This window comes from Heteronotia binoei, chromosome 2 (assembly GCF_032191835.1).
Source record: "Heteronotia binoei isolate CCM8104 ecotype False Entrance Well chromosome 2, APGP_CSIRO_Hbin_v1, whole genome shotgun sequence".
Classification (NCBI taxonomy): Eukaryota; Metazoa; Chordata; class Lepidosauria; order Squamata; family Gekkonidae; genus Heteronotia; species Heteronotia binoei.
Window position 1 is genome coordinate 110,407,172 of NC_083224.1, and position 27,690 is coordinate 110,434,861.

A 27,690-nucleotide genomic window follows, 5' to 3' on the forward strand; every position below is an offset into this window, starting at 1 on the left:
CCCAAAAAGGATAAAAAAGATAAGGATAACTCAAATCCATAATGGCCTCAATAGTCTCAATTAATGTAAATGGACTTAATTCTCCTAAAAAAGGAGGAAGACATTTAGATATTTGGCAAAATTGGAAATTGATATAATTTGTTTACAAGAAACGCATATTTTAATGAAAGATCAACATTTCTTAAAAACAAAAAACTAGGTAACCTATTTACAGCAACAGACAGCAATAAGAAGAAAAGGGGAGTGGCAACATATATTAAAGACAAATTCAATCCGCAATTGAAATTTGCTTCTGAAGATGGAAGAATTCTACTTGTAGAAATTATGGTAAACAATAAAAAATCTTCTTGACAAATGTCTATGTCCCAAATGATAACCAAGAGAAATTTTTCCAAAATTTACATTCAAAATTAGCAAACTTGGATTATGCAGAATATTATTTAATAGGAGACTATAATGTAGTTCCAGATAGACAATTGGATAAAAAAAATCCAAGCAGATGAAATGTAAAGGCTCTCAGCTGCCAGTAAGTTTTTGGAAATTAGCAGAAGAAATGGATCTGGTAGACGCGTGGAGAACAAGGTATCCTAATTCTAAAGACCTTACCTACTATTCTGCCAGACACCAAACCTGGTCAAGAATTGACATGTGTTGGCAAGCTTGATTAAAGATTTAGTTGACATAGAAATTCAAACAAAAGTTATCTCAGATCATAGTCCTGTAATGGTAAAGCTAAAAGGTCCGTGGAAAAGAAAAGTATGGAATTTAAATATTTCTATTTTGAAAGACGAAGAATTTCTTAAAGAATCCAAGGCTGAAATGGAGTACTTCTTCAAACATAATATAACACAAGAAGTAAAGATGCAGGTAATTTGGGACACTGCTAAAGCTTATTATAGGGGTCTTGCAATTAGATATAGTAGCAAGAAAAGAAAAGAGAGATCTGAAAACTTTAAAAACTTAATATTACAAGCCGGAGAAGCGGAAAGGAACCTTAAAAAACAACCAACAAAAGGTGAATTTTAAAAAAAGTGAAAGAAATGCAACATAAATTGAATTTAGTTCTTATGGAAGGGATGGAGATCAAACTGAGATACGCTAGACAAAATTTCTTTGAACATGCCAACAAACTGGGAAGGTGGTTGACTTATAGGATGAGAAAAGAGAAGGCCAAAAGAATAATTATGTAATTGAAAGATGAGAACAATGAAGAGAAAAGTAAAAAACAAAAAATATCTCAAATTGTGAAGCAGTTTTATAAAAATTTATATGAAGAGAAGCAAATTCAGAAAATAGAACTAGAATACATCAAACAAAATAATCTTAATAAATTTACAGAGAAACAACAAAAAAAATTAAATGAGCCAATAACAAAAAGTGAAATTGGAGTGGCAGTGACATCTCAAAAGATAGGTAGAGCTCCTGGTCCAGATGGTCTGCCTGCAGAATTGTATAAAGCTTATGAAGACTCTTTACTCCTACCATATAAGTGTCTTATAGAAAAGATTCAAGAAGAAGGTCAAATACCAGTCTCATGGCAAGAAGCTACAATATCCTTGATTCCAAAAGAAAATAATGATCTGAAAGACATTAAAATTTACCGTCCAATTTCTCTTTTAAATGTGGATTATAAAATTTTTGCTGCAATATTGGCACAGCATCTGAAGAAAGTTTTACAATCTATAATACATTATGATCAAGCAGGATTTCTCCCAAAAAGCTATTTAAAAGACAATGTAAGGACAGTCTGTAACATTTTGGAATACTGTGAGAGACATCCAGAGAAATAATTGACTTTAATTTGTTTGGATGCTGAGAAAGCTTTTGATAATGTTTCTTGTTTTTTATGTTACAACAATTGAAAGGTATGGAGTGTGGTGAAAATTTCTTGAGAGTAGTAAAAGCAATATATTCCTTACAAAATGCAAGGGTGACAGTGAACGGCAAACTAACAGACGTTATTAAAATTCAAAAAGGTATAAGACAAGGCTTTCCATTGTCACCTTTAGTTTTCATCTTATCTTTAGTGATGTTAAATAATCAAATAAGGAAAGATCCAAATACAAAGGGAGCTGCTATAAAAAATGAACAATACAAATTCAGAGCCTTTGCAGATGATCTAGTCTTCATATTAGAACAACCAATGGACTCGATTGATGGTCTTATAAACAAGATCAAACAATTTGGCCAATATGCAGGATTAAAGATTAATTACCATAAAACAAATTTTTTGACAAAGAACATGATGATGAAACAAATTCAATCCTTTCAGCAAAAATCAGGATTTTTGTATGAAAAAAAAATTAAATATTTAGGCATCATTATCTCAAATAAATGCAGCAACTTAAAAGCAGACAATTATGACAATCTATTTAAAGAAATTAAAAAAGACTTGGAAAAAAGGTGTGATTTAAACTTATCTTTATTGGGAAGAATAGCTTTAATAAAGATGAACATTTTGCCAAGATTATTGTTCCTATTTCAAACTATTCCAATATTTCTAAATAGTGGATTTTTTCAAGAACTGAACAGGATGATTGCTAAGTAAACAAAAACTAACGGGTTGTGAAGTTACTTCAAAGGTAAAATATTTGGGTGTGGAGATAACAATGAAGAATATTGGTTTAAAAATAATTATGAGAAGTTATGGCGCAAAATGGATGAAGATATGATAAAATGGAATAAACTTAATTTGTGATTGCTGGGAAGAATAGCTGCAATTAAAATGAATATTTTACCAAGAATAATGTATCTATTTCAAACTATTCCGATGGTGAAGTTCAGCAAACAGTTTAACAGATGGCAGAGGAAGATCTCAGAATTTGTGTGGGCTGGGAAGAAACCAAGAATTAAAATGAAAATTTTAACAGATGCAAAAGAGAGAGGATTCCAATTACCAGATTTAAAATTATATCATGAAGCAGTCTGCTTGGTGTGGATAAAAGAATGGGTGATGCTACTAAACAGAAAACTTTTGGCGTTGGAAGGTCATGGAAATAAATTCGGCTGGCACGCTTATTGTACTATGGAAAAAAAAGATGGCTGTTTTTTTCTCTCACCATTATAGAAGAAATAATTTGTTGAATACGTGGATGAAATATAAGAAATATGGGGATGAGAGAAAACCATTATGGATAGTACCAGCAGAAGTGATAAAAATAACAGCTGAAGCGGGTGAAGAAAAGTGGTTGTCATATAATCAGCTATTAAAAATACAAGGCGGTAAAATAGAGCTGAAAACTGCGAAAGAGTTGAATAATAAATATGATTGGTTTCAAATGCAACAAATGAAGAGCTTGGTGGAAAAAGATATCAAAACTGAAGGAATAAGAAAAGAACAAACAGAAATGGAAATAGTTCTGCTTGGAGATAATGAAAAATTAATTTCAAAACTATATAAACTGCTTTTGAAATGGTCTACAGAAGATGAAGTAGTGAAATCTCAAATGATTAAGTGGGCAATTAATGTAAATAAAGAAATACAGATGGAAACTTGAGAATATCTTTGGAAGAATTCTATAAAGCTTTCAACATGTTATAGTATTAAAGAGAACTGTTTAAAAATGATGTATAGATGGTATATAACTCCTAAAAAGTTGGCAAAGATGAACAATAAGATGCCAGATAGATGTTGGAAGTGTAAAAAACATGAAGGTTCTTTTTACCATATGTGGTGGACTTGTGAAAGAGCAAAAAAAATATTGGCAGATGATTCAACAAGAAATATCTAGGATCTTGGGATATGAAATCAAGAAAGTTGCAGAGACTTTTTTGTTGGGATTATATATGGAAAAATTTCCAAAAGAAGATAAAACTATAATTTGGTACTTGCTCTCAGCTGCTAGGACATTGTATGCACAGTTGTGGAAGCAAGAGAGAATACCAGAGAAATGGGATTGGATTTTAAAAGTTATAACATGGAGTGAAATGGACAAATTGACAAGAATTTTTAAAAACTATGATTTAGAAACTTTTAGGTTGGAGTGGAAGAAGTTTAGAAGTTATATAGAAAAAGAGTGGAAAATAAAAGGACATTGGACAATTTTTGATAATGATTAAGTCTTAAAAGAAAGAAAAATAGAATTTTTCTGTTTTATTAGTGGTTCCTTTAAATATTAGTATTTTAAATATACAACACCGGCAGGGGTCAAGTAATGGGGGGGAGGGGGGATTAGAAAATATATGGGATAGATAAAAAGAAGTAATTAATAATGTGAATAATTGATTGTTACCATATGTTACTGAAATAAAATTGTTTTAAAATGAGGATGATTGCTAAGTATGTTTGGCAAGGCAAAAAACCTAGAATCAAAGCATTGCAGGACTCTAAACTAAGAGCAGGCTTGGGTCTACCAGATTGGCAGTTGTACTATAAAGCGCCTGCACTGCTATGAGTAAGAGACTGGATACTCCTGAATGACAGGAGACAACTGTTATTAGAAGGACATGATTTGACTATGGGGTGGCACGCATATTTGTGGTTCCTTTTTCCATATGTGGTGGACATGTGAGACAGTGAAAGGTTATTGGAATATGATCCATGAAATGTTACAGAAGATTACAAAGCCACAGACTCATTTTAAACCAGAACTATTTTTATTGAACTTTTTTCCAGAGAACTATTCTATGCCTGGTTAGACAATCAAGACTTTTAGAATTCTCTGATGTGAACTTAATTTTTCTTTTTTCCCTGTACTTTATAGTATAAAACCTGTTCTTATTAGAATTGTCAAAAGTATTGGTAAACTTTAACAAAAAGAACATACTGTAAAATGTGAAATGGAGTTGGTGTAGTTGAGACAAAATAGTAGAGGACAAATTATGATAAGAAATTAAGGTGTAGAATTATAAGTTTTGAAAGAATTTTTAGATAAAATATTAATGGAATATATGGTGTTTTCTATTCCTCTATCCCCAACCCCCTACCCTTATCTTTTTTTTTCTTCTGAAAACTAATAAAACTCTTTAAAACGAGCCTGGGGTGGGTGGGATTTGGTAGAGGAGGGACTTCAGTGAGGTATAATACAATAGAGTCCATTCACTGAAGCAGCCATTTTTCCAGGGGAACTGATTTCTCTTGTCTGGAGATCAGTTGTCATTCCAGGAGGTCTCCTAGTTCCACCACCCACAATTGTCATTCCAGGAAGGTTGGCAACCCTATGTAACAGGGGCCTGGTAGTCTCCATCCACCTTATAGTTCAAAGTCTGACATTAAGATTGTGGTCTTTGACTTTTGCCTTTCATAAAACAATGCCAATAGCACACATGATGTTTCTCTGATAGTGCAGGGTATATTTATTTGGTGGTTCAAAATTCAAAATATTTTTTCCCTAAACATAACTTTTAACATCCATATTTTTTCAAAGTTGCTCAACATTAAATGGAAGACCTGTCCTAGATCATACTATCTGGCAGTTTATCTTGGTATAATATTTCTTTAATGTTATCAACACAATATAACCGTTCCCCATTTCCCTCATACATATCTGATAACAATTGATGTTGCATGCAAATCATGACAAATTTTCTGGTAACAGAATTTCACAATAGGAAACCAGTATTATGCAAGATGTCCACTTATACTTTAACTCAGACTTCTGAGTCTATATCAAGCTGTTCTGCTATGTTCTGCATGCTCAAACTGGTTCAGTCAGTAAAAATTCCAAATGTGAGACAATTTTTCACAAACCTGAGTATCACTAAATGTGCTAGGTGTAGAGTTGCCAATCCCCAGTTGGGGCAGGGGATCCTCTAGTTTGGAGGCCCTCCCCCTACTTCAGGGTTATCAGAAGGTGGGGTGGGAGGGGAGGAAATGTCCGCTATGCGTGCTTATTGGGAAGTAAGTTCCTATAAGGTATAATGGGAAGTCAATCTGTGAGTATCTGGGGCTCCGGGGGGGGGCTGTTTTTTGAGGTAGAGGCACCAAATTTTCTACACAGCATCTGATGCCTGTCCACAAAAATCCCCCCAAGTTTCAAAAAGATTGGACTAGGGGGTCCGATTTCATGAGCCCCAAAATAAGGTGCCCCCATGCTCTATTATTTTCAATGGAGGGAAGGCATTTAAAGGGAATGTGGTCCCTTTAAATGTGATAGCCAGAACTCCCTTTGGAGTTCAGTTGTGCTTGTCACAACTTTGCTCCTGACTGCACCCCCAAAGTCCCCAGATATTTCCTGAGTCTGACCTGACAACCCTAGTTCGGCAATACAGTACAGCAGACCAACCTGTCCTAGTGCAAGTACAGTGGTATGCTAAATTTGACTCTCACCCCTGCTAACAAATATGGAACAATTGTTCTTAAAATGCAAGACACCCCAAGTACATATTCATGCCCTCATGTTTCAGTCTTCAGCTAGTAGGTTTTGTTTTGCTTTGCTGTAACTTTAACCCAGCTACTTCTGTAGAATTAACACTAAAGCATATTTTATGACAGGGGAGAAACCTACACTTGCTAAATCTTTCTTATTTTCTTCAAGGGGCTGATAGTATGATAAGGGTAACTTTGCAACAATGAAAGAAAGAATCGAAGATCATCATGATACCATTAACATTTACTCACTGTAAAAGAACAAATATTCTAAGTCCTTCGGACATAGCTATTTCAAGAGATGAAGAGGGCATCCACATTTTAAAAAATGATGATCTAGAATGGCGTTTCCCAATGGCAGGGTTGTGACCCGGCACCGGGCCATGCAAGGCCTCAATGCCAGGTCGCGGAGCCTCTCATCCCCCGCATCGCCCCCTCGCGCCTCCCCCTGCAATGTTGCACCCCCCATGCCTCCTCCCTCTCTTCCCCACCACAGGTCAATTTCAGGCTGTGTAAAGACACCCCCCCCCCCCGCCGACCACCTGATTGGCAGGGGAAACGGCGCTGAGCGCTAACTCAGCACAGGGGCAGGCTGAACCGCGCCTGGAAAGGGCAAGTAGCTGCTCCCTCCCCTGCACTTCCTTCCCATTAGGTGGTCAGCAGGGACTTTACACAGCCTGAAATTGACCAGCGGTGGGGAAGGCAGGGAGGAGGAGGCACTTGTGTGGCAAGAGTCAGCAGTTTTAAAGGTGAGTTGCTCTCATCTCATTTCTTTCCGTTTCTTTCTTTTCCTTTCTTTCTTCCTTTTGTCCCTCCTTTCCTTCACTCCTTCCCTCCCTTTTCCTTCCTTCCTATTTTCTTTCCCCATCCCCGCTCGTGCCGCCCCTTCCCGTCCTGTCCCTCGCCCAGCCCTCTTCCCCACTTCAGAGGGAGCAAAGAAAAAAAACCTGGCTGCTGCCTGCAGCCCAGCCAGCTCCCTCTGAACCTTAATTGTTGCCTGGGAACCTCTGGAGCAGTGGGCAGCAGAGAAGGGGCTGAGCAGGGCTCCCCCTCCCAACACAGCAGCTAGTGGAGTCTCACCCGCCCACTGCAGTCCCAGCAGGATGGCCGACAGAGGCTTCTTCTCCCTGCAAACAATCCCACACCCCTTCTCCACATGTTGCTTTGCTTCCCTTGCCCCCTGGCCGAACAGTGAAGCAGAGAGGTGCCAGGAATTGCTGTGCTTTCACCCCAGCTCTTTGCTCCTTGGGGCTTGCTGCCTTCTCTCCCTCCTTGCCCAGTTTGCTTGGATGAGGAAAGGAACTTGTAATGCCCTCCTTCCCTCCCTTGCCATTGCTAATCTGAGTAGACGGGGTGGGGGGAGAAGCTTGAAATGCCCTGGCATTTCATGTTTTCCGAGGCTGTCATTTCATGTTTTCCTTTCTTTCTTTCTCACTTTTTTTCTCTCTTTCTGTCAGTCACTCTTTTCCCCTGTCTTCCTTCCTTTCTCTCTCTATCATTCCTTCCTTCCTTCCTTCCTTCCTTCCTTCCTTCCTTCCTTCCTTCCTTCCTTCCTTCCTTCCTTCCTTCCTTCCTTCCTTCCTTCCTTCCTGTCAGTCTTTTCCCCTCCCTCCCTTGCCATTGTTAATCTGAGTAAACCTGGGGGTGGGGGGGGAGACAGAAGCTTGAAATGCCCTGCCATTTCATGTCTTCCCAGGCTAAGAGCATTTTATATTTTTAATTTCCTACTGTGCGATCCTTGTGTTTTTTCTTGATGTTTTATTTTTAAAATTTCATTGCAAAATCCCACTATTCTCCTACCTTTCCTAAACAAAATATTGCAAGAGTTTTAGGCTTGTTTGTACATCATTTCCTTCTCCCGGCTCAACCCTCAAAGTCTCCTGGATCTGCCCCCAAATTTTAGTGGGCCATGAAGGAGAAGTGTAAAAATAACTGGACCACGGGGAGTGGGGGGAAGTTTGGGAAATCCTGATCTAGAAGAAAGAACCAGACATACAAGGCCTCATATATTGTAGGGTTTTTCTACTTCCCCCCATGCGGTCCCATGGCACAGAGTGGTAAAGCAGCAGTACTGCAGTACTGTGGTCTGAAGTCTCTGCTTACAACCTGAGTTTGATTCCGGCAGAAGCTGGATTCAGGTAGCCGGCCCAAGATTGACTCAGCCTTCCATCCTTCCGAGGTCGGTAAAATGAGTACCCAGCTTGCTGGGGGGAAAGTTAAAAGACTGGGGAACGCAATTGCAAAGCACCCCATAAAAAGTCTGCTGTGAAAACGTTGTGAAAGCAACGTCACCCCAGAGTTGGAAACGACTGGTGCTTGCACAGGGGATCTTTCTTTTCCCATGCTCTAGGCAAATCCTTCGTTTGCCTAAGGCCTCACTCCCCAGCCTCCTCCCCCTTCCCTTCTTCACACCATTTCAATGTTCAGGAAGGGGTGGTGGAGCGCTTCAGCTTTCTGGGTGATTTAAAGCCCCTCCCCTGAAGATCAGTTGATCGGCGGGTAAAATAGCACTGGAGGCTTGCAGCTTTTAGGCTGACCCCACATGATCAGTATCAGTGCAGGGTGAGGGCCGGCCGGGGCGGCAGCAGTAGTAAGGAACGTTAATGAAAGAGTGGCCGTGGCCACTGCTGCTGCTGCCTCCTCCCCCCTTCCTTCCTGGATCGCAGGAAGGAAGGGGGGAGGAGGCAGCAGCAGCCGTGGCTGTGGCCGTTCTTTTGGTGCCATTCCTTCCCACAGCTGCTGCCTTGGCTGGCCCTCACCCCACACTGATACTGATTGCGCCGGAGGGCCTGCATAGGAGCCGCAACCTTCCAGTGCTATTTTACCCTCTGATCAACTGATCTGCATTGGGGGGGGGGTTTAAATCACCTAGGAAGCTGCGGTGCACTGCCGCCGCTTCCCAGGCATTGAAATGGAAGGGGGGGAGGTGGCTGGGGAGCAGGGGAAGGACCCCCGCAGGCTGTGGGCCACAGAGGGCTCTGCAGAGGGGACGGGACACAGTGCCGTGGAAGAGGGTGGCAGGCGGTAGGTCTGCCTGGTGCCATGCGCCCCAGCCCCAGCCCTCACAAATACCTTTTTACTGCCAATAATAACCATGATTGTCAATATTACAAAGAGGAAGTGATCACTATATGATTTTAAAACCTGTGAAGACAAGTGCATTCATTCTGGAAATAAATCCTACTAAAATTAGTGGCTCTGGGTAAAGTAGCACCTTAAACTAGTGGCCGCTGTTGCACTGAATTAGCACAGCATTTTTAATGTGAAAAGTAATCATGTGCATTATTTTAGGGCAGGGGTGTCAAACATGTGGCCCAGGGGGCGAATCAGACCCCCAAGCAATTCTCTCTCTCTTGCTTCCTTCTGTATCACAGCTTGCTTTGCTAGGCTCTCTCAATTGTACAGCAGGGCTATTGAGCCAAGCCCCTCTTCCTTCTGTTGGCTGAGGCTCCTCCCCTCCTGGTTCCCTGGGAAAGGAAGGAAAGAGCCAGAGCTTTCTTTGCCCAGTTCCCTGGATCTCATGGGAAGAAATACAAAGAAAGCACCTTTAAGACCTAGTGATAATGTTTTAAGCATGTTTTAAAGGGTTTTTAAAAAATCTTTAATTGTATTTGTCTGTGCTTTATAAAAATTACATCTCTGCTACCTAATCTTAAATAGGTACACGCCTGGCCTAACATGGCCTGGCCCAACAAGATCTCATTTATATCAGATTCTGCCCTCATTACAAATGACTTGACACCCCTGTTTTAGGGGTTGCATGTCTAAAGTTTGCAATTTTACTTCTCCAGAAAAAGATAAGTGTAACTCTATGAAGCTAGTGGACTTATTGGTATACAAAATCCCTCCCTTAGCATGAGGAAGAGAAGGTGATTTCTAAAACGCATATCCTGAGGTGTATGTTTCTCTGAGGCTTAGGTGTAAGGCAGGGAAGGTGGGCAAACAGTAAGAGCAGCAAGGCCTATCGTCCAAGCAGGCATCACTGTAAACGGAAGGAGGAGCTATAGAGGCTTGCCTGACAATACTCAGTGCGCAGAAGACTGGTGACCAGGAAGAAGTAAAGCGTTTGGGACGGAGGGAGGGGGCAGGCGTTCTGTGTGTGCACCTGGTTGCCATCTCCCCTCCGCCAGTCGCTGTCTAAACAAGCCTGCGGCTGAGGCCCTCATGGAGGTGGGGGCCTGAGCTCTCTTTCCTTTCCTCCCGCTGTCAGTTCTCCCCCGCAGCTAAGAGAGTGGGTCTTTCGCAAGGCGGGAGAAGCAGCGGGTCCCTGGGGCGAGCAGGCTGAAGTCTAAGCTGCTTATGCCGGGTAGGAAGGCTGGCATGACCCTCTTCAGCCGGGCTTCTGCTGCTGTTCACAGGAGGCCGAAGGAAAGGAGCAGCATCCGTTATCGCCTGGATCTGCCATTGTGTCTCTAAACGGAAGGAGACTCCCCACTTCCCTTTGGGGGAGATGGGGAATTGCCTGAAATCCCCCACCTCTGATGACATTTCCCTGCTTCACGAGTCCCAGTCGGACAGGGCCAGCTATGGGGATGGGACTGAGCCGGATCAGGAGCCGCCGCCGCCATATCAGGTACCGGCTGAGAACAGAGGAAGGCATCGGAGCCAGGGAAGGGAGAGAGCCTGGGTTATGAAGGGGGGCAGCTGGGTTATGAAGGGGGGGGGGGGGAGTCATGAGAACGGTTAAGAGAGCGGAAAAAGAAAGGACGAGCTTAGGAAAGTGACTGAAGGAAAATAGAAAACTCAGCAAAATATGGAGATCTGTGGATATAAATTGCCGTTTGATTGAACTTATTTGTTTAGGGATGAGAGCCCTTTCACTTGATTCCCGCCCCCCCCCCCCCCCCCATATCCGTAATAGTTTAGAACAGAACTTAACGGAGACATTTTAGACCCTTAAAAATGTAGGGCCTTCTCCCCCCCCGCCCCGCCCCATCCCGCCGCATCCTATAGCTTGTACCAACAGAGGTCCGAAATTTGACAACTACCCAGGACCTCTTTCAGAACCTCTTGCTTCAGTCTGGTGAGGGATACTTTCTTTGTTTCTTTTTTGCTTCTCTTATTTGCATTTTTAAGGCAGAGGATGCAAGTTTGTTTCTATCTTAGAAGAGCAGTAGAAAACTGATGTAGAAGAAGAATACTTTCACAGGTTAAATAGGAACACTTTACAAACATAAATAACAAGAGTCAGACGCAAGCCTAGTTCAGATGAAAACAGATTCTAACCCTCCTTCCTTGGAAAGAAGCTCTTGATTTCTATAAAGCTGATTTACCGAGATTATGCCTATGAGAATACAATATTTCTGTAGGTCTGCTAATTTAACTATAGAGAAGTTAAAGGAAGGATTTTGGATACTGATCCTGCCATCTGAACAACAGAAAAGAGGTTCTAGTTTTTCTTCTTGTGCTGATTCCTTTGTTTCTTCATACAGTGACATCACTGTCTAGTATTGCTCTTTTCTCTTATCCTGTTAAACTAAGACCACGCGCACACACAGTCTTTTGTCCCAGTTTATATAGTATGCTGTTGAAATTCTTGGTTTTATTAGTTATCACCCATTAATACAAAACTTACATATGGCAACGCAGGCATAGCAAGCACAGGTTGGTTGGTTTGTTGCCATTTTTAAATCAAGAATATTAACCTTTCATAGTTTAAAATATTTTGCTGATGTTAAATTGTAAGAAAGAAGAATTTTTTAATTTGCATTTCCATTCAAATTATTTTCAGAAAATATATTGAACTTGTATTTGCTAACTATGATAAGATAGTCAAAAAAATTATCAATTTATATCTAAAGCTGCACTTATTTAGATTCGTGCCTGGAAAGCATCAGTAAACAAAATAAAATCTGTTCTGAAGATCAAAACAGGTATCCTTACATAGTTTACAAAGGATAAATGATTCATTTTCAATGCTTGCTTATTTTTACAGGATATGAGATAGGATTTTTTCTTGGTAAACTGTTGACAATCTACCAATGTTTAATTTATGTCTTCTACCCTAATCCTAAATATTTACCCAGAAGTCACTTCCATTGAGTTCAATGAGATATTTTTGAGTAAGTATGCTTAGTGTTGCAGCCCTAGAATCTTTTTGTGTACCAAAACACACTAGCTGTAGTCTAATGCATGTGCAAGAACTTGTGCATCTGGTTTTTTCATTTATTTTTCACTTAAGCAGCCCTTGATACTGTTTTTAAAGCTACGCTGGGTTAAAAGGAGAATTACCTCTGTTGCATGGGTAAAACTGGCCTGCACATCACTCTGGATCACACATTTTATATTACAAAGGTTTAACTTCTGTGTATTTAGAATTAGGATGGAAAAGTCATAGAATTCTAGAACCATAGATTTGGAAGAGACCTCCAGGGTTATATAGTCCAACCCTTTGCACAATGCAGGAAATTCACATGTACCTCCCCTTGCCCTCAATGTTAATGAGGAGCTTTACATCATTCCTAGTTAAAAATTACAGGAAGTATTTAACTTTGCTCATCAGTCACAACAAGCATTTTATATGCTAATTATGTGACAAGTATGATAAGAATCTTTTGAACTATTCACAAGAAGGAAAGAATGTAGAATTGTTACACTAAGGCTGTAATCCTGTTGACATATAGGAGTAAACTGAACTGAACTCAGTTGGTCTTGCTTTTGAAGAAAAGTGCATAAGTTTGGGTGCAAGGCTGTGACAAACACTTTCTTAGGGGTGAACTAATTGGTACTTACTTCTGAGTAAATATACATAATATTGTTTTGCAAGAGTATTGGGAGTAGTAATTTACAGTTTAACAGAAGCAATTTTAGAGAAAAATGCCAAGGGAGGAACACATCCAGTCTGTTATATCTGCCTAATTTCATCATATCAAAATATTATCACTATTATTAAGAATATATTTGTATTTTATTTATTACATATTACTTGCCCAAATGAAGTTTGTTGTATTGATAGTAAGAATAAATATTGTATAGTTCAATATCATATATAAACTCTTTCAGAGTACAATTTAAACAAAGCAAATATAGCAAAACTTCAGTTATTCTTTATGGATTTATTGTAGATGTGATGGATAGGTAAATAGTTGCTTAGGATAGTAAAGATTGGCCATAGTGTTTGTGTAAAGTCACAGAGGGCTTTAAGTTGACGTTGTAGAAAATGTTTAGAATTGAAGCACCATATTTAAAAATAGCAGTTATAAATTTTATAAGTCTATAATACGCACAGCTAGATTCAGGCTTCCTTTACACGAAGAGTATTTCTGCCCTTATGGAAGTATCCTAGTTCTCATTATGCCTCCCTGCACCGCATCCCATACTGTTCTCAAGGATCCACCTACCCTAAGGAATTACTTGAGGAGGCATGGTGCAAGGGGTTGCAGTATGAAGAGGGAGGTGACAAATATTTGTTCCCAAAGCAGAGCTCCATCATGGTTCTTTACATTCAACCCATTGTTTATACCAAGTTCCATATATGTGTTTCAGACTGAAGAATAAACTTCAAATGACTTATTAACTTCAGGAAGCGGTTGGCTTCTGATATTTTTCATATTAGGTGCCATTTTATATTGCAGCTGTATCTTTGTTGATTTTTCTGTACTCAACTTCTGCAGAGTTGTGGCATTGCACATCTGGCTATGTCCCTCAAAGTTTGCTGTGTTAAATCACAAAAGTTATTTGTTGTGATTGTGAATCAAATAAGCATCATTATATAGGAGATCCTTCCCTGCTTGAATCTGAATAATAACTAATATTAATGTAAACACATCACACAAATAATCCCAGCTACTAGTGGGCATGACACCTATAGAAGTTGGTTAAGCTTTATAACTTCTTAGTGATGCTATGTTGCTGGTGAATAGAAGGAAGAAGAAGAAGATATTGGATTTATATCCCGCCCTCCACTCCGAAGAGTCTCAGAGCGGCTCACAATCTCCTTTACCTTCCTCCCCCACAACAGACACCCTGTGAGGTGGGTGGGGCTAAGAGAGCTCTCACAGCAGTTGCCCTTTCAAGGACAACCTCTGCCAGGGCTATGGCTGACCCAAGGCCATTCCAGCAGGTGCAAGTGGAGGAGTGGGGAATCAAACCCGGTTCTCCCAGATAAGAGTCCACACACTTAACCACTTCACCAAACTGGCTCTAATACAATAGTTAAAAAGTAGTGTTCCAATACTACATTGAAAGAGTAGGTTATAACAAAAATTGATTATACATAGTAAGGGAGCAGATGGTAAATGGGGAAAGAGACAATTCATATAATGTAAGATTGTTTTTTTGTGTCACATTTAGCTTTCAGCAGTGGTGCAGTTTACTGGGTCTGTTTAATATCTTAATAGTATTACCATTTATCTACTACCATTTTACTTGGTCATCTAAATATTTATAGCCTTACTACATTTTCTTGTTGTTTATGATAACCATTGGTAGTACTATATTAATAGCTTTTATCAGACTTCCTGTCTCTCAAGATATACTTGGTGGCAAACTTTTATGATATGTCATCACCACTGTACAAAAGGATACTGGGGGAGGGAGGATCCCAGTTTTAAGTACATGCCAAAGGACTCTGAAATTGTTGTTACTGAGAGGGAAAGAGACCTTGGGGTCATAGTGGATAGCTTAATGAAAATGTCAGCCCAGTGTGCCATAGTTTCCTTTCTGCCTCCTGCATTGATCCTGCAATTTAACATGAAGCTCAGATTCACTGGTGTTTATGGAAGGGCTGTAGCTCTCTGGTACAGAGTTTGGTGGGGGGTTTTCTGTATAGACGGTCTCAGGTTCAATTCCTGGCATCTCCAATTAAAAGGATCAGGTAGTAGGTGATATGGCAGGCCTCTGCCTGAGACTCTGGAGTGCTGCTGCCTGGCAGCGTAAACAATACAGACCTTGACAGACCAATAGTCTGACTATGTGTGGCTTCTTTACGCCATCCCATTGGGGTTGACTGCAGTAATTAAGTATAGGTTGAATGAGATCCTGACATTCCCAAGGTCCCATGTTCAAAACAAAGTTTGTACACTGTTAGCAATAGAGAGCATTACCATTCTTTTCTGTCCCCCCCTTATTGTCCTTCTCTTCTCTTTCCCTTGCCTAACTAGCTATTTTAAGAGTTACTTTGGAGCAACCATCTTGTTTTGTCCTGTAAAGTGCCACATACATTGAATGTGACATAGAAATGGCCTTTGATCCTATGCTGCGCCATGGCAGGCGTAGATCATTATCGGATCAAGGCAGGCCCATAGCCACAGTGGGGCCCGGGGGGGGCACGGCCCCTCCACCCAACACCCACTTCCACCTGTGTGGCCCCTCCTTTCCCCACTGCTTTCCCTGCGGCCCCATTTTTGCCGCTGTTGCCGCTCTCCTCGGGCTCTTCCCACCCCGTTTCTGCCTCCCCCGCTCTCCCCACAGCCCCGTTTTTGCTGGCACCGTTCTCCCCAGGCCTCCTAAGTTCTCTCCTGCCTCCTAAGTTCTTCCCACAGCCCTGTTTTCACCGCCGCTGTTCTCCCCGGGCTCTTCCCTGCCTCTCCCGCTCTTCCTGCACTGCCCGCAGCCCCATTTTTGCTGCCGCCCTCCCTGGGCTCTTCCCTGCTTCCCAAGCTCTCCCCACAGCCCCGTTTTCACCGCCACAAATTTCTCCGGGCTCTTCCCTATCTCCTCCGCTCTCCCCACAGCCCTGTTTTCACTGCAGCAGCTCTGCCAGGGCTCTTCCCTGCCTCCTAAGTAATCCGCGCAGTCCCGTTTTCGCCACACCACTTTCCCCAGGCTCTTCCCTGCCTCCCAAACTCTCCCCGCAGCCCCGTTTTCACCACCGCCGCTATCCCTGGGCTCTTCCCTGCCTCCCAAGCTTTCCCCACATCCCCATTTCGCTGTCGCCACTCTCTCCGGGCTCTTCCCTGACTCCTAAGCTCTCCCCGCAGCCTCGTTTTCACTGCTGCTGGTCTCCTCGGGCTCTTCCCTGCCTCCCAAGCTCTCCCCGCAGCCTCGTTTTCACTGCTGCCGCTCTCCCCGGGCTCTTCTCTGCCTCCCCTGCAGCCCTGTTTACGCGGTCACCACTCTCTCTGGGCTCTTCCCTACCTCCTAAGCTCTCCCTGCAGCCCCGTTTTTACTGCTGCTGCTTTCCGCGGGCTCTTCCCTGCCTCCTAAGCTCTCCCTGCAGTTCCGTTTTTGCCGCTGCCGCTCTCCCTGGGCTCTTCCCTGCCTTTCTCACTCTTCCCGCACTGCCCATAGCCCTGTTTTCGCCACTGCTGCTCTTCCCGGGCTCTTGCCTGCTTCCCAAGCTCTCCCTGCAGCCCCGTTTTTGCCACTACCACTCTCCCCAGGCTCTTCTTCCCACCCCCCAGAGCATGAGAGAGAGAAAGAGAGAGCTGGGGCCCGGGGGCTGGCTGCTGGAAGAATAAGCCAAGACTCCACGGCTCCCCCACCCAAAATTTTATGTCCTGGTGGGCCCCCCACACACCAAAATTTCTGGCTACGGGGCTGGATCAAGGCCTTCTGACACCTTGCTAATGGGCATGATCAACAACTTCCTGTACATGTGCATTCTCTCTTGTAGCTCCCACCTTGTGCAGCGGCTTGTCTGATGTAATCAGGAAGTCTCACACTCTACTGTTATTCTGCAAACTAATGTAAAACTGAATTGTTCAAGAGGGCATTTTTATAAAAGCAATAGGGCTATATTATAATGGAATGGTTAAGGAATGTTCTTTTACAAAGGGAATGGGATTGTGGACTATATCACTGTGTATAGGATGTATTGTCTGTGTGCTGTATTTATTACCCAGCTTTCATTGCGTTGTTTTCTACTTAGGTATTACCATTTCTTTGTTTAGTATATCGTGATGAATACTCTATGCTTTGTTTCAAATTTCTGTAGTTCTTTTACAATTCTTATTGAATGTCTCTTCCTATTGATTGTATCAGTTTATACTGTGTAATCCACTTTGACAAGGGCTGACTATAAATATAGGAAATAGTAATTACGTAAAGATGCACCAAATCTTAAAATATCAAGTAACAAAAAATCAATGTGTTCTTAAGTGTTGTTGATATAAGGAAGTGTGTAATGTGGTGGTTAGACCAGTGATACTTAGTGGCTCCAGAATCACACCAGATTTTTTACATGCTACTTGTGGCTCTTTTGAGCACTGTTCCCCAATGCAACACTGCTTCAAGTCCCAAGAAAGTAGGCAAGGCCCTTTCCTGGTATGGCTTGTGGTTGGTAGGTGGCTCCTTCCTTTAGGGACAGTCCTCATTGTCAGGGATGGAAGTTAAGTATGGTTCTTTTGGTTAATGGTAATTGTAAATGTGGCTCCTCATGAGATGCAGAGTGAATGCCATGGGATAGACCAGGGGTGTCAGATATCCAGCCCGTGGGCCAGAAGTAGCCCACCTAGGGCTTTAATCAGTCCCATGGCTCTTTTCTTCCCCTCCTTTCCTCACCCTTTGAAAGCTCCAGGGCTGCCAAAGTTCCCATCTCCTTCTGCCTTTTCTTTGCTGGATGCAGCAGGAAGCTCCTCTGGGCTTACAAAACTGTAAAGAAAATGTGGAATGGGTTTTCTGAAGGTTTCTGCACCCAGATAGATAGTCTTTCTGGACCCAGAGACCTTAATGGAAAATCCATTCCACATTTTCCTTGCAACTTTGTCTGTGTTGCAATATGTTTCAATGGAGTGAAATGAGAACCACATTAATCAGACAGATTATTGATTCAAAATCTCACTGATACTTGATGAATTTACTACGAGTCAGAAATCTGTACTGAGTGTGTCTTCGTGCCTACATTGAGGAAATAGACATGCAAGAACCTGCAAAAATCTCTTCATTGGTTTGATCAAGCTGAAAGATGTAAGAGCAAATGGAATGTCTCATTGAGTCACTAGGGTTCACTGAAGAAATTTTTAAATGAAAATTTAGTTTCATTTACATGTGATGGTGCTGCAGAGATGCTGGGATTCCATGGAAAAGTTTCAAAACTTTTCAAAGCCAAATTCCTTGCCATTGTGTTATGGCACTGTGCTATCCATTGGCTGGAATTATCAGTACATGATGTTGTAAAAGAATTTTCTGCTGTCAATAAATTTAAGAGTTTTTTGGACAATCTGTATGTTAGGCATCATTTATCTCCAAAAAATGCAAGACAGCTCAAGTCATGTGCAGTTATGTTAGAAATGGAGATTTTAAAAATGGGAAGGATTGTATCTACAATATGGGTTGCATCTAGCTACATAACTGTTTTGGCAGTCTGGCAGGATTATGAAGACATAGGTCAATTTGCACTCACTTTATGCCGCTCTCTTGTCCGTCTACTCAGCGTTGCATCCTCCCAATTTCCCACTATTTGCGTCGGGGCTGCAGCAAATATCAGGGTTTTTGCACAGCAAACAGAAACTGGTTTTTAACACACGTAGATGTGTTAGAAGGAAGGGGCACCTTGGGATTAAGGTAAAGGATAAGGGTGAGTGTGAAATCGGTCATAATGCCTCATTTTGAAAAAGGTAAATCCGCAAATGGTTAAGACAGAAAGAAGTATACATATTAAGGTCTTCATAGAAAGATTACATCAGTTGAATTTATTTTGGATCTCAGATTAATTTGTGATGCTTTGCAAGAACTATCAGAAATGAGAAGAGAAGAAGACTGCAGATTTATACCCTACCCTTCTCTCTGAATCAGAGACTCAGAGCAGCTTACAATCTCCTATATCTTCTCCCCCCACAACAGACACCCCATGAGGTCGGTGGGGCTGGGAGGGCTCTCACAGCAGCTGCCCTTTCAAGAGAAGCACTGTACCAGGTCCATATTATAAGAAAGCACTTGAGGCAACAGAAAATCTGCAATTTAAGGGCATCCGATTGTATAGAAAAAGTAAAACTGATGACCCACCAATCTCTCCAGTTGTACTCTATGATCAATTTAAAATTTCTCTTCAGAAACTACTGCTTTCAAAAGAAGACACAGAACTGTCAAGGTGTGGAAGAATTCTGGATTCTAAGAACTGGCCAGCAAACTCAAGGGACAACATTCTCTATGGCAGGGGTGTCAAACATGTGGCCCATGGGATGGATGGGGTCCACACAGGGTTCAAATCGCACCCCACACACACACACATACACAGCTGGCTTCCATTTACTTCTCTGGGGCTGCTGCTAGCATTGCATCACAGCTTGCTTTTGCCCAGCTCCTTCCTGATTCCTGCTTTGTCTAAGAGCAACCCACATCATACCTCCCTTTCCTTCCCTTTGGGAGGAAAGGAGGGGGAGTGAAAGCCAGTGCTTGTGCAGCAGAATAAGAGCAAAGCCTGACTCCTCCTGTTGCTCCTTTCCGAACAACAACTATTCATTTCAGGTATAAGCTTTCTCCCTCTTCCTCCTTCTTCAGAGGGTGGGTAAGATCACTGTGCTTTGCTGTTTTCTTTGAGGGTTTCCTCCCCTCTTTCCCCTCTCTCTTCCCCTCATAGAATCACAGAGTTGGAAGTGACTCTGAGGGCCATCTAGTCTAACCCCCGGACAACACAGTAAATTCACGAATACCACTCCATACCTCTCCAGTGACACACTCCACACTCTCCCTCCCCCCTCTCTTCCCGCCCCCCTCACACACACACACATGTAGATGTGTTAGAAGGAAGGGGCACCTTGGGATTAAGGTAAAGGAGAATTAAAAAGAAATTATTTTGGCTTATTCTGAAAAGGGTTTTTTTAAAAAAAAAAATTAGATTTCTCAGCATCTATCTGTGATTTAATTTTCTTTCAAAAAGACACTGATTAGGGAATTAGAACACTTGGATTGGATTCCATAGTTTAATGACTGGAAGTAGGTGGCTAAGTATTTAAGTTTCAGAACCTCCTTTTCCAGAAAAAAAGTGGGCATGCATATGTCATCATCTCCTCCTCCCTTCCCAATGGTCAGGCTCAGGGCAGTTTACATCAGGTACATATAAAAACAGATTAAAATCAACATAAAACAGTAAAACATCAGATTCCTTTAAAAAAAATGGTGTCAGAATCCCAATAATGCTGCCGTCTCTTGGCACTATCTAAATCCTGATGGTGCCGCTATCTCACAGGGTGGTGGTGAAAGTGGGAGTGCCAACTTGAACCGTTTCTGCCCTCAACCGAATGCCTGGTGGAACATCTCTGCCTTACAGGTCCTGTTGAAAAATAGTAAATTCAACAAGGCCGGAGTGGAATTTAGCAGAGAATTCCACAGGGTTAGGGCCAGGGTGGGAAAGGCCGTGGCCCAGGACAGCCAGATATCTCTTAGCCTTGGGACCACCAACAGATGTTGATCACAAGGCTGTCATAGGGATATAACCACAAAGAGAGGGGAAGAGAAACTAAACCAAGCAACTAAAAACCTCCAAAGGAAGTTTAGAATATTAGTAAGGGGGAAAAAGTTAAAAACATCAATAGTTATAGACAAAAGTACATGTGTTTATTACAAAAACATAAAAAACCTTTTAGGGGCCCAAATGAAGCCTCATAAAATCATTAAAGTGCCAAATGCACATGAAAGAACCATATATGACCTGACATGTTTGGCCTGCAGAGGCCTTCTTCAGAGGTCAAATAGTACAAATTTCAACATACAAATATATATCTTTATATTTGCAATATTACTATTTGCTGTATATGTAATTGCTGCTGACATAAGGCCAGATACATTTCTGTCATTCATTTCCAGATTGGAACATTCCATTTTGGGTCCTATAAAAATTGTTAAATAATTTACAAGTGTAACAGGGACTTTGTTGTATGTGGAAATTTGTACTATTTATTTATTTATTTATTTTAATTTATTTTATTCGATTTATATCCCGCCCTACCCCACCGAGGTGGGCTCAGGGCGGCTGACCTCTGAAGGCCTCTGCCTTCAGAACAGTCCTGTGAACTCCTACATCAGTGAGATGGTGGGCCAAAAGGTCATGGTCGACCATGTCAAGTGCTGCTGTGAGATCAAGGAACAGCAGCTACACTGACTCGCCTTGATCCAGCTGTCTGTGAAGTTCATCTGTGTGGGCAACCAGAGCCGTCTCCATCCCACGGCTGAGGTGGAAGTCAAACTGGATTGGGTCCAGTGCTGATGTGTCATCTAGGAAACTCTGGAGCTGTTTGGCAACCACCATTTCAATTACCTTACTCAGATCCAAAGTGGTAAGAGATACCTTGGTCTTGAAAAAAACCTAAATAAAAAAGAAGAAATAAGTTTGCAAAGAGGATATCCTTGCTAGTTTTGCAATTTATTTTAAAGGGTTACATTTGTGGTTTTCCCTTTGAGTGGCATGGCAAGGGAGAGTATATGGCATCTGGGTGCTGGCATAACAGAGGAGTAGTATGTATTGACTATCAACAGTGATGTCACAAACAACATCTAACAAGATTCCCTTCGCATTTGGGCAGCTACAGTGTATTCTGTACTATGTTTTCAACTACCATAGCTGGGGAAGAATCACAAGGCTGTCGTAGGGGTATAACCACAAAGGTAGCGGAAGAGAAGCTAAACCAAGCAAGTAAAAACCTCCAAAGGAAGTTTAGTGACAAAATAGTGCTGTTTGAGTGCAAGAAAAATGTTATTTTCACCAGTGATCCCACACAGTGACCAACCAGTTCCTCTGGAGGGCCAACAACAAGGCATAGAGGTTGAGGTTTCCCCTGATGTTGCCTTCTGGAACTGGGGCTTGACTGTCTCTGTACATGGAAGTTCCCTTTAATCACCATGGCTAATAGCTACTGATAGACCTGAGCCTAGGCCTTAAAGAGAGGCATGAAAAGCAGGGCTTTTTTTGAGCAGGAATGCACAGGAACACAGTTCCGGCTGCCTTGGTGTCAGGGTGTGTGGCCTAATACGCAAATGAATTCCTGCTGGGCCTTTTCTATAAAAAGCTCTATGTGAAACAATGGTTACATCAGGGGGTGTGGCCTAATATGCAAATGAGTTCCTGCTGGGCTTTTGATGAAAAATAACCATGTAAATAAACCATACGTTGTTGATTCTTACTCTCAAATATGATCAAGTCTTTTTCTATGTTACTCTATTGTTCTGCTGTAACTTCCAAACAGGAAGTCTTTTCCCCAGCATCTGCACATTATCACTATATACTATCCAGCACCTCCAGACTTTCGTCTGTACTGTGCAAACTGGATCTGCTCTGCCCTTGGGCAAATGTCCAGAATTCTACCTGTTTTGGAATCTTCTGTGACTGGAAAAATTCTAGGAACCTTGTTCCCATTGGGGAAAAGTCAGAATCCTGGCTTTTATTGGCAGATTTTGTATTGTCCAAACAGATGATGAGGAAGAAGAGGAGGAGGATGAGTATTAGGTGAGGAAATGGGAAAAGTAGGTTTCTGGAGTGGCAGACCTGATTAATGTATTAATTGATTTTACTTAACAAAGGCCAGGAGATGGGTGATAGCCTTGGTGCTTATGATTAAGTTTACAAAGAAGTCTACTTTGTAACTGAGATTTCTGGATGGTCCAAAGAGGTGGATTATTGGCCATCTAACTAGGCTTCCCAATCCCCAGGTCCCAGCGTGGGATCCCCCGTTTTTACAGGCTTCTCCCCACCCCCAGCCAGCTGGCCGGCGAGGGAAGCCCCGCCCCCCACAATCACCATGTAGTTTTAGAGCTCCTGCAGGTCCGTTTTTAAAATATGTGCCTTTAAGGCTGAGCAGGAAACAGGAGGGGCTTCAGAAAACGGCCCCTCCCTTTGTTTTGCTTTCGTTTTCAGATCAAGTAAAGTTCCGCAGGAACAAGACCCAGTAAGTATTTGTATGTATGAGAGAGGGAGGGGGCAGGGGATTCTCTGGTTTGGAGGCCCTCCCCCCCACTTTAGAAAGCATGTGGGGGGGGAGGGAAATGTCTACTGGGCACTCTATTATTCCCTATGGAGAACGATTCCCAAAGGGAATAATGGGGAATTGATCCACGGGTATTGGGGGCTCTGGGGGGCTATGTTTTGAGGTAGAGGCACCAAAATTTTAGTATAGCATCTGGTGCCTCTCCCCAAAATACCCCCCCAAGTTTCAAAACGATTGGACCAGGGGGTCCAATTCTATGAGCCCCAAAAGATGGTGCCCCTATCCTTCATTATTTCCTATGGAAGAAAGGCATTTAAAAAGGTGTGCTTTTATGTGATGTGATGGCCAGAACTCCCTTGGAGTTCCCCATATGTTCCCCAGAGAGCACTGAGATCTAGCTCCCAAAACCTCTTAAAAATCCCTGGGCCAAGAGAGGCTAGACTGAAGACAACCAGGGAGCAAGCCTTTTCAGCAATGGCCCCTCGATGGTGGAATCAACTTCCAGAGATGGTGCAAGCCCTGCGGGACCTGAACCAGTTCCACAGGGCTTGCAAAACCTCTCTGTTTCAGCTTGCCTTTGGGACAGAACCTGGTTAAACGGATCTGTAGCAATCCCGCCATCTTGTACATGATCGTGATCTATTGCACTTTATAGCACCATTTTATCCATCTAATTAACTATGTGATTGAATTTGTAACTGAATTGTATTTTAAAATTGTTTGTTTTATATTGTATTTTACTTATATCACGGTGTTCCGTGTCTGTGAGCCGCCCTGAGCCCGCCATTGGCGGGGGAGGGCGGGATATAAAAATAAATTTATCTTATCTTATCTTATCTTATGCTTGTCACACCCTTGTTCCTGGCTCCACCCCCAATGTCTCCTGGCTCTACCCCCAAAGTCTCCTGGCTCCGCCCCCAAAGTCCCCAGATATTTCTGAATTGGACCTGGCAACCCTACATCAAACCTTGATTGTTAATCATGACCTAAATTTTAATGAGTCCTCAGGAAGCCAAAGAGTGCAGCCATTGTTAGGGAAATGTTTGGGCTCCCACAGGAATCTGCATAGTTCCTGTGCATCAGCTTTTCCATTGCCTATAGGCTGATCTTAATTTCTTAGCTATTAATGTCAAACATAGATCTTTCCTGCAATTCCAGACATGGTAAGGCATGAAGAGTAACAAGGGGATGTATAGGTCTCAAAAACACATCTCCCAACACAGGGCCGCTTTCAGGGAAACACCATTCCTAGGGAGGAAGAAATGTCTGCTTTCATCAACACCTTCCACAGGAATTGCGTAGGATCCAAGCCAATGACGTTAGTACTTGGCAAATTGTTAATTGTATTCAGCCTTCATAGGGGATAAAAGTGGGCAGAGTTACCTCTGGCTTTCTCAAAGGAGGATGGGTTCCAGTTCCTTCAAGATTCTGGTCTCCTTCAGCCATTTTTACTATTTTCACATTTTTATCATGTGCCTTGATATGACATTTCAATTACCATAAACTGAAAAATGATATTACTCTTTACCTGTAATCCTGAGAAGCATTGTTCAACATATAATGTGTCATCAATACCGCCAAGATTCTTTGAAAAATATTGCCATTTGTTTCTGATATCCAAATGTAGTCATATCCTATGAGACATAGATAGTTACAATAACACACTGTAGATTGTTTCCAAAGTAATGGAGCTTGGCAGATAATGCAGTACGGGGAAATTAAAAAAATAATAACTTTAGAATCCTGTCCTGGCTTTTACCTTAATTATGTTTTAATAAACTCCTAAGCTTGCTTAAAACTCTGGTTAATTTGGTGTTAAAAATGTTATTTGCATGGATAGTCCATACAGTAGATTTAGGGCCGGAGTGTGGGGTTCTGCTGCCGAGGCAGAACCCAAATGTGTGCCCACTCCACTCCCACTGGGGAGAATTTTCATGCATGTGCAGTGTGATGACATCACTCAAAGGTGATGTCATCACGTCAGTCACTGAAGTGCCATTGTTTCTGGCCACTGAGGTGTGGGGGAATTCCTCCGACCCTTCAGCGCCCAGAAACAATGAGTGGTGCTTTCAGGCTTCGACATTCTCCTCAGAGAATGCCGAAGCCTGAAAGTGTCCAGTCGGAGGCTCAGGGATGGCATGAGCAGGGAGGGGGTGCCGACTCTGCATCCCTGTTGGGAGCTGGCGCCCTAGTCAAGTGTCTAGGTTGCCTACTCCCATGTGCCGGCCCTGAGTAGATGTTGATCCATCTCTGTTCTCACGTGAACACTTTAGATAAACTTAGCCCAGTTTGCTTAATACCGAATAAGTGTAAGAAGTTGCAATGAAGCAAGCAGTGTGTTTTTTCTAACTCTACAAACATTTTCTCCACAGAAGGGAAAATTTATGACTTTTTGTCATAAGATACTGAGAAGACGGGGGACAAAATTTCAGAGGCATTTGTGTATCAGATTTTCTGAATTCCCAACTTTCAGTAAAAAAAAAAAAAAAAGCCACAACCCAGTAAATCTCTAGCCCTTTCTTTTGCAGACATATGCTTTTTCTGTTATTTGTTCACAATGGAAGGAGCTAGAGGCGTATTTTTTAAAATGAAAACTGGTACACTTCTTTGTTACAATATTATTATATTGATATAATGATCATTATATAATATAATTGATATAATATCATTATATTGATATAATGATATTCTGTTGCTAATTTAAAAAAAAAAACCTTATGGCAGGTGGAAAACATGGCCACTATAGCGTTAATCTCAGGCAAAATGGCTGCCATGTGGGTGAGGAAAATTCAGTCGCACAGCAGCCATCCAGGAATTATTATGATCTTTTCCAAAACTTTGGAGCAAAACGGGTTTAAGATAGGACAGAAACCATAGAAACTGGGGGAGGGGGACACTTCCCCAAGAGCATTGAAGCTGAGGGAGATAACCCATGTGGAAGCCAACAGAGGCTGGATGCTTTACTACTGCTGAGACTGAGGCAAACACTTGCCTGTCCTGAGATGCTGTTAAGCCCATCAACCAAGCCAGTTAGAAGCAAGGCAAGACCACCATCCCCAAACCATATTTTCAAGTTTTGGTCTCATTCTTTCTCATTTGTACCCTAACTGGGGTTAAAACGGTGCTTCCTCTGTATCTTTACATATGCTACCAAATTATTTTGTGGGAAGAAAGGGAATGCAGTTTTCCAGTGCTGAGGGAAGGTATTCGGTGCATGCACAGGAGCTTTTCCCCCCAGGATTCATACTGTGCTGAAAACAAACTGTTCGAATAAGCTCTAATGAAACCGTGGCACAAACTGAATAAGCAATTATGGAAGTGATCCTAAGCAGATTTACTCAGAAATAAGTTCAATTTTATTCATTAGGCCTTACCTTCAGGAAAGTGTTCTTATTACAGAATGTTGACAGTAGTAGACACAAATTCAAGAGGGGTTTGCATGTTAGACTATTGCGGCAAAAACCAACATGAATCTTGCGCTACTATTAAAAAGAGTAAACCCTACCACCACCATCTGGGGATTTGGCCAACGTGCCTTTTTTTTTTTTTTTTTTTGCATCAATATGTCTGATTTTTTACATTTTCCCAGTTTTTCTCCCCATTAAACATCTTTACATTGTTGTGAGCTTGCTTTTTGTTTTGGGTGAGTAGAAATGTTTTTTTAAAAACAGATGAGTACATTTTGACAGAGGTTGCTGTCTCACTGCATACCTGGTTTATTCCCAGGTAATTTGTGTCTTATTTATATTTAATTTATAATGCCCTTCAGTATCCTGCTACGACCTTGGGCTGGGAAGTATTTCTGATTCTGCTTGCTTGTTTCTTTTTGCACTGTATCTTATTGCAGTCTTCACAGTATAAATTATAAAATCTGTTCTTTAATCATCCTGTCCCTTTCTCTTCAGTGTTTCTTACCTAATGAACAATTTTTATTCTGTTCATGGTATCAAGAAGTCAAGTGATTTGTTATGATACTTGGTTTGAATCAGGGTTATATCCAGGAGGGGTTTGTGAGATAGAATCTCTGTCCAGGGGCCCATGGTGGCTCTTGGGAACCCTTCAAACCACAATTTGTATTGAATGAACCAGTTCCTGGCTCATAATGTGTAATAGCCCCTTTGTTCATATACATTTAACAGCAGTAGTATATAGCATCACATGCAGAGCTTTTATTCTGGGGGGATGTGGCAAAATAGATAGTAATGAGATTATATTATTTTTTGTAATGCCATTTTTTATTTATCCTATTTAGAACCTGCCAAAAATTGCTGCCAGAACTTCAACTGCCCTTTTGTTTGTTTCTGTTTTCAGACTGATGTCATATAAAGTGGCACTTGCAGTGTATAGTTTTTTCTGTATGTAGGCATGAAATTATATCTTTATATTTGCAATATAAAGTGGCACTTGCAGTGTATAGTTTTTTCTGTATGTAGGCATGAAATTATGCCCTTAAATCACTTCCATGGCTGCCTTGTTCGAATTACTACATATTATTGATCCATTAACTGAATGTTTCTTGGAATGCTTTTGACACTTCCTGGATGCTTTTGCATGGAAGCTTTGTGTATGCAAGCACAGGGCTGC

General features: G+C 41.7%; 1 protein-coding gene across 2 annotated transcripts in view; it reads left to right on the forward strand.

The window, feature by feature from the left end:
* The first annotated feature begins 10,329 nt into the window (after positions 1–10,329).
* The window catches only part of RNF11 (ring finger protein 11), a 68,511-nt gene continuing 51,150 nt past the window's right edge, over positions 10,330–27,690 (forward strand). The window contains exons 1-2 of one of the 2 annotated variants that reach the window (XM_060231806.1): positions 10,330–10,477; positions 10,666–10,880. In XM_060231806.1, the coding sequence (XP_060087789.1) occupies positions 10,758–10,880 (123 nt within the window). In that variant the 5' untranslated portion in view covers positions 10,330–10,477; positions 10,666–10,757. Of the gene's footprint in view, positions 10,881–27,690 lie in introns of both variants that reach the window. The other variant, XM_060231805.1, reaches the window with a different exon arrangement.